Genomic DNA, 8,089 nt, shown 5'->3' with positions numbered 1-8,089 from the left:
AGCGATGGCGGACCACCTGCAGTTCTCATGGCGCAGAGCTCACGCGCTCCAACTCTCGCGAGAACTTTCCGAGGCTCGTCAACAAGGCTTTACTAATTTACTTCATTTATCTAATTTATCTATCTATCTAATTTACCTTCAAACTTTTAATTATCACTCTTCAATTGAAACACCATTGGACACTATCTATAAGACATAATCTCAATGGATTCCACGAATTTACCACATTACATTGGTTCACAATGTTAACCAGAAATTCCCACCAATTTAAAATTCCCCTGGAGTTCTTTCTCTTTTTCATGCTTTAAGTTTGTTTCCATTTTTTTAAACCTCTTTCTTTTGTTACAGTACGGAAGTTGTGAATTGCACGAGGGTTCTTTTTTTTTAACCCCGAAAAAAATGCATCGACTTTGATGCTTGACTTTTTTTCTGAAGACCATGAGGTTGTCTTTTTTAAGTTCAGATTTTTTTTCCTTAAATGGCCATAATTCTCTTCCGTTGTTACAGAGCCTGTGTAAAATATGGAAACTTCTGTTAAACAATTACTAGCACAAACTAAATGGTGCATATTGAGAATGAGTTAATACAGGAATGAAGAATTTGAATGCGTTAAATTGAGCTGTGTTGGAATGATCCCTACGGAATCACGGGAGCACCAAAATTAAAAGGAAGTTAATGTGGAACTATAAAGACAATGAGCAATACAAAAAAAAAATATATATATACAAAGGTCGTCATATTCTTTTTCTATTTTGTCTTTGCTTACTCCATTTTGTCAATGCTTCTCCTGTTTTATCTTTTCTATTTGCTTTTGTCATTGTAATTACTCAATGAGGCAAGTGTCTGGAAAAGACAAAAGCAATACAATGCAAATGAGCAAGGGCTGTTCAGGCTGACTATTCGATACCTGACCACACGATTCCTGCTTGAAGGACGTCATGTTGAGCCATTTTTCTTTCCCACATTTCTTATTTCTCGTACAATATTTAAAATATTATTTCTTCGTTTTGATAACAAACATATTTTGTTTGATTAAGAATCCGCTGGTTATGTTGGTTTTTGGTGTAATGTGGGCGTGTGCACGGCCACAAGCACTTGAGAGGAAACATATATTCACTGTGTGACTAAGGCCGGCATACAGTGGCTACGTAGTAGCCTCTTCTCAATTCGTCCGCGCCCGTCATATTTAACTTTCCCTCTGTTACTTCAAAGAAACGTGCATATGCGTCGACTTCCTTCCTGCTACGACATAACCACTGCAAGAAGGAATCTTGTGATCAAGTATCGACTAGTCACCCTGAACAGAAAGACCCGCCCACAGCCCTTGCTCATTTGCATTTTATTGCTTTTGTCTTTCCCAGAGGGTTTGACTCATTGGGCAAATGCAATGACAAAAAGCAAATGGAAAAGACAAAACAGGAGAAGCATTGACAAAATGGAATACGCAAAGAAAAGATAGAAAAAGAATATGACTACCTTTGTATATTTTTTGTATTATTCATTCTCTTTATAGTTCCACATTTATTTCTTTTTAATTTTGGCACTCCTGTGATTCCATAGGGGGATCCCAACTTCTTAAGTTAAAGGTATACAGGAGGATTTTCAGGAATTTTAGGAAAGAACCGCCCTCTCCACCGTTTGAAAAAAATGCGCATGCGCAGCGCTGTACCTGCTCCCGAGACGGAACGCCTACTAAAACGCGTGCGAGAGACATGCACGAGCCCAATTCTCCTCGTGCACGCTCTGTTTACAAGTCACAAGTCGGCATCGCTCACGTAAGCTCACTTTACAAGAAGATTTGCACCAGAGGGGGTGAAACTGTGTAAAAATGTCCGAGAATAATGCGTCGGATCGGCCACCGGCATAATGAGAACCGTGTAGAGTGTGCTGCGCGCAGGGACGAGCACGTACGACGGGCTTACGTCATATATCACCAGAATGATTGACAATTGGGAGGACCAGTTATTTTGATGATCCACCCGGAAGAAGAAAATCCTCTACTATACCTTTAACAAAAATATGGATGTTATCCAAATAGTTTGGCTTAAGAGTTGCATCATTTGGTCAAGTGTCAGTTTTAAAGTGCACAATGCACTTTTGTTCATTCAAGTCTGTCTACCTATCTACCCACCTATCTACCTATCTATCTGAGTTTTTTCCCTCCAGGTTAATTTGACTGGTTTTCCTTCATGTCAGTTTCCTTGAAGTTGATTTTGTAAACTCCATGAGCCACAAATTATTGTGACAAAACAAATGACAAATGTAGCTTTTAACCATGGGCAGTTGGATATTACCTTGAATAGCAATTCCATTCAACAGTGGACTTTATATTGTGTGGTTGGTTTGCGGAACCTCTTGGAGTCAGATCTAATAATGAACGCACGAGATGCAGCATAAACACACACTCTGAACTTTACCTCAATTACATACAGATTGTAGGGAGAGAAGATTGCTGTACACTGAAGATTGGAGACTTGAGTGGACTGCGGAGCAGTTTTGCTTCTGGGCCTCCAATATGCTGATCTGACCATGCTTGTACACTGTGTGACACAGGCCAGCTGTATCAGCAGAGACACTACAGTGCTGACTAAATCAGTGCCACCAGAGACAGGGCACACGCGCACACTTCCAGGCAACTGAGCATGCCTACATGATTGAGTAGTATTGTCCGAGTATGTGTGTATAAAGACAACAAGAAGGTTTTTGACCAGATTTATTCCAAGAAAGGAAAAAAAAATTTCAAAACGTCATCCGTTTGCCGTCTTCTTAAAAATGTCCTTTTTCAATACATCCGAAGAAGAACAAGAACACCAGCACTCAGAATTCAACAAAACAAATACTTAACAGATGTCTGGATTTAGTCTTCAATATAAGCATCATTTACACATTACGGTTTAGCCTGGATTCTTATGCGTGGTAGCATATGTATATCTTGAATACACATATAGTTTTCGTTCATCCCTTCTTGGAAAGTCTAAGCATGGGGTTGTTCAAAATGGCTTGGAAAAAAATAATGATAGGATGCAACCACTTTAAAGACATGACATATTTAAAATACCCATTGTAATGATGATAGACCATCAAGAAAGAGTTCCTTTTAAAACTTTGTTATTTACAGACATTATATTTTTGCCATTTCTAACGATTATGTCGCAGGTGATCATTACAATGGTGTTACATCACAGGGTCAAGTCCCACTGTTCTGTGGTACTGGGATATAGATTTGGTTCTTACTTTGTGGACAAGCTGTCACGATGTATCAGAAAAATTAAATATCAACACAGCCCTCATCGTCACTCCAACATAGGAAAATTTAGTTTTTCCAGCTTTTTTTTTTCTCCTTGCAGCTTGGCCAGGAAGTAGAAAATGTTTGCTTGGCACATATAGCCCTGACTCTCGGAAACAAACATAAAAGGACAGATACATAATCATAATAGAAAACTGTACTTGGTCTGAACTCTCAAAAGTAGGGATAAAGTTTCCACACATTCTTTCTTTTCGTCCAAATTTCAACAAAAACACCAAGACCGACTACTAAAATGCCTTTGGCAACTCAGACCTAAAGCAATAATTTAACAAGAGGCATAGGTATTTACATAGGAATCTATGAAATGTCACAGAGGCAGACACTTTATATTGCACATGAAAAAGGCAGGTACATATGAAACAGTGGTTTGAAAATAATAGAAATGGGATAATCACAAGTTAGAGAACGTATGTGAGAAACAGAGAGTGGCTCTTCTACAAACACATCTGTATGCCCTTAAAAAACTTTAGAGTAGAAAATATTCAGTTTGTGAAGTAGACCAAGGCAGATCAAACACTTTCATCCCGCCAAGCTAATACATATCCCCATATACTGTAGGCATAACACATACAACACACCACTTTAACAACCAATTAACCTTCGTCAGTAATGCACCCCCATGACATCCTTTCAAAGAAAAGTCATGCACTGAAATCCTTTGATTGCAACGTCCTTGCTTTCATCTGCTTCTCCCAAAATTAATATTTGTGGGCTGCATAAAAAAAGGGGTGGGAGGGGGTGGGGGTGAAGAACAAGTAATTCTCTGACAACACCAGCTCCTTAAATCCCTGGTACAGCAAACATTTCTCATTGTATCGTAAACAAGCAATCGTTCCATCAATTCTCAGTCATTCAAACGCCCAGTCATTCACTCACCAGCTCAGAGCCCACACACAGAGACATCCATTGCAGGCGTTTCTCTTGGTAACTCTTCTGTGGTTGTCTTGTCCTCACTCTGCAGCATTTATTTGTTTGAACATTGTTAGGTAGGACCGAGTATGGCATATTGTAACACAAAAGCCCCTAAATGTCACGTATTCAAGGAGGCACAATCTGAGAACTTAACTCTAAACACGTCTCCAAATGTTTTCTTTGGAGTGCAGCAATAGTGAACTGGTTTCAAGAAAGTCATTTTTAATGATGGCTACATCTCTAGTTTCTTTAAAAAAAAAAAAAAATTGAAAGAAAAAGAAAAAATTACATTTTTGGGTGTACTTAAAATTGAACAAAATGCTTTAATGTCTGCCTAAAACACCTATTAGGTGGTAGAACAGATATAACTTCAAATACATAGAAGAAAATGACATGACATCTGAGGTCTTCACATAGACATTTCACAAATAAACACCTTCCCAGCACGGCCATCATTCACTCAACACACTGATACTCACACTAGGTCTATAACAAATATACAACATACATACATACTAAACAGACTCTTTATTTCAATTTTCATATATTAAAAGCTCTAAGAAAGGCAGCAAAGATGCGCAATAAGGCAGATCCATATGACACACTCGATGACACACTCCATATAACACGCTCTAATCTGGCACATTTACACCAACAAATGAGATGGATCTTTTAAAGGGCTTCAGTTGCTCTCTATCTGAAGTGTATTTTATGAAGAAATTAATAAATCTAAAAGACATAACAGTGCAAACGAGTGGGATAACTGGTAGGCGGGAGCAAGTTATGCATTTTCAGGCCACGAGTGGCCTTTGAGGTTTAATCACATACTTGATGAAATGACATGCAATTAGTATGCAGTCAGGTGGGTGTGTTATATGCATGGAGTCAGGTCAGGGATCAGCGACTGTCATTGATGAGTGATTGTCAAATTGTCCCTTGCATCCTCTGCTAAACCACGGAGAAAAGGAAGATAATAATCACGTGTGTGGGGGGGGGGGGCATGGTTGAACTAAAAACTCTTCGTACAACTTCATGATCATTGAATTAGTTATACATATACTGAAGAGCTGAATATAAAGATGTAGTATGGTGGTATAAAGATGGACTGCATTCATTTCTTACTTATGGGAGAAAATCAACACCGACCCAGATAAAAGGAATAATACGTGAGGGGTTCATACAGCATGCATTCATAAGCATCAGGTGAGGGCTGTGGCGGATGCTTTTGTTTGAACAAAGCTGAGCCTTTATAAATGAAAGTAAGTTATTATGAAACACTTTACACAAAGTATAGCACTTCATTGCACTGTTACATGTTGAAGTAGTCTTTGTCATAACAATGAATGCTTCTTTCCTCCATCCTGTATGTGTCTAAACAGTATGTGCACGTTTGTGTGTGTCTGTGTGTGTGTTTGTGCGTGTGTGAGAGCGAGAGCGAAAGAGAGAGCTAGAGAGACAGCAAGAGAGAAAGAGAGAGAGAGAGAGAGAGAGAGACAGCGAGAGAGAGAGAGAGAGAGAGAGAGAGAGAGAGAGAGAGAGAGAGAGAGAGAGAGAGAGAGAGAGAGAGAGAGAGAGATTTAACAATCGTAATCAGGGTCAGTAGTAAATTAATGAACTTGTGGCTAGTGGTAAAACCCCATTTCCCAGTATAGCTGCTGAAAAAGATAAAGTCACCACCCTGTGCTTTCCTCAACCAGAGAAACAAGCAACTTGTAGCATCTAATCAGTGAACCGGTTCAGTTGGATCCAATGTGTTTTAGATCGCTCAGTTAGTTTGAAACGTTGTCCCGTCCGTCCTGCATGGCCTGCTCGGCTTCTAAGTGATTGACAGCAGAGAGACCCATCCCTCTTTCGTTGCCAAAAGGGTTTCGTCAGCCTCCTATTGGACCAGAGAAAACTCCAGGGAACCGTCAGACAATGGCTGTTGTCACTGACCCCCTCCTGTCTCTGTGTCATCAAGGCAACCATTGAGGCAGTGGTCGTCGCTCCCAAAAGCACCCTGGGCTTGCAGCAGCTCATATTCCTGGTCCAGGAAGTCCAGGCTGTTGTTGCTCGGTAACCCACGGATGGTGAACTTGTGCGACACTTTGGTCCACTGCTCACGGTTTGCTGCCACCCTCTCGTACAGCTCTGTGGCCCCAGGAAAGAGTTCAGACAGCAGCCTGAAAGGACGGAAGAAATGTAAAGAGATATCAGTTTGTGACCGTGTGAGGTCTGGTGCTTAACTTCCTCATTGACCCCCTTTGTTTAGTTTTAATAGTTGCAAATAAAACAAGGACTTTTGAGCATTTGATCCTGGAGGAAAAAGCATTTTAGAAGTTACAGCTCATGTTTTCCACTCTGAGGACACAGTCCTGACCTCTGGGAGGAAATTCAAACCAAAGTGCAGACACAAACATTTTTAAAATCTCTGTGTCACTTTTTCCTATGATGTGCTCCACAAAAGAATGATGGCTGTATTATAACACATTATATAGATGTTAAAGTCGTTTTCCACCGACTTATGTGTTTTTTATTACAGATACATATTGCATTTTTGGCTTGAATAGAATAGAACATATGCACAGTACATTTTTAATGCAATGGTTTATGTATTTTTTCTTGGAGATCTAGTTTAGAGTTTTGCTGTATTGGCTTGTGTTTGGATATATTTGAAATGTGTTTTTACCATAATGAGTACATGCTTTGTTTTCTTGCGTGAAAGTGAAAGAAACTTCTCAATCAGCTATTCATCTTTATATAAAAAAAGACAGTATTTTAGATTCTTTCTCCTCTTGCACATGCCCAAAAGAAAAATAAAACATGAAACATACATTATATCAGTGCTGTTCGATTAACTTCAAGGACCCATGTTTAAAATGTTTTGCAAGCAAAATGCACTTCCTGTACAGTGGGAAGAATCCACTGGGGATAGAAAAACAATCTTCACAACAGGTCCTCCTATCGAACCTGAGTGTAGTTTGTTAGTATGTTATTGTAAAAACCTGGCGGCAAAATAAATAAAAACATTATGTAACACTAGGTTTACACACTGCATTTAATGTAGTTGAACCACTAATAACTGATCTTTGTGTTACATGGGGTTTGCAATTCATACCATTTTATTCCGTGTAAAGGTTGGGTTAGGTTGAGTATATGAACAAACAATTGATTAGTTACACTTGTAGAAGCAATAGAACAGCCAGAGTATTCATTGGCAGTCATATTTGTGTCCAGCTAATTCATTAAAATTCAATGTCCTCTCTAATTACATCTTTTTCTTTTTCTTTTTAAAGCCCCTGGAGGAAAATATACGACCAAGCTGTTAAAAGCTCCCCTATGTTTACCGGCTATTTGCTAATTGTATGCAGCTGGTGTTAAAAAGAACATTGCTTGTAATGACTCGGTTAATTTAATCACAAGTCTTTCATATTAAAGTACATTGTTTGAAACACAATGAATATTTCAATGAGCTCCAAAACAAAAGAATGTATTTCCAGATGATGTCTATTGTGGAAATCACACGAAACTTTACTGCAGTGATGGCTACATAACAATACCGGGGGTGGGGTGTCAAGAGGGAGCACTTTTACACTGAGCTGCTTTTAAATGACACAGAAAAAGTAAGGAGATTTATGACGAGTTGATATAACTTTTCCGCTGTAACAATGCTTCTTGACAACAAATGTCATACAGGAGAAAAGATTGTTTATTCCCCTTTGTATTTAATGCCATATTTGTAAGGAACATTTATTGGTTGGATGAGGAGCAGAGTTCAGTAGAAAGGTTACAAACAACTATCAACTTCTTGTCTTCCAATGCAAAAACAGCTTTTCTTTGCTATTGCTATTGACTCGTTTTACCAACTGCTTTAACCCAACGTGTTGACAA

At 39.0% G+C, this 8,089-nt stretch overlaps 1 protein-coding gene across 1 annotated transcript in view; it reads right to left on the bottom strand.

Annotated features, from left to right (window-relative positions):
* Positions 1-5,978: 5,978 nt before the first annotated feature.
* The window catches only part of pde2a (phosphodiesterase 2A), a 172,912-nt gene continuing 170,801 nt past the window's right edge, over positions 5,979-8,089 (bottom strand). Inside the window, exon 31 of the mRNA XM_080512409.1 lies at positions 5,979-6,381. Within this exon, the coding sequence (XP_080368535.1) occupies positions 6,147-6,381 (235 nt within the window). The 3' untranslated portion in view covers positions 5,979-6,146. The remainder of the gene's footprint in view (positions 6,382-8,089) is intronic.

This window comes from Blennius ocellaris, assembly GCF_963422515.1.
Source record: "Blennius ocellaris genome assembly, chromosome: 2".
Taxonomy (NCBI): Eukaryota; Metazoa; Chordata; class Actinopteri; order Blenniiformes; family Blenniidae; genus Blennius; species Blennius ocellaris.
This window is presented reverse-complemented; position numbering and strand designations above follow the sequence as displayed.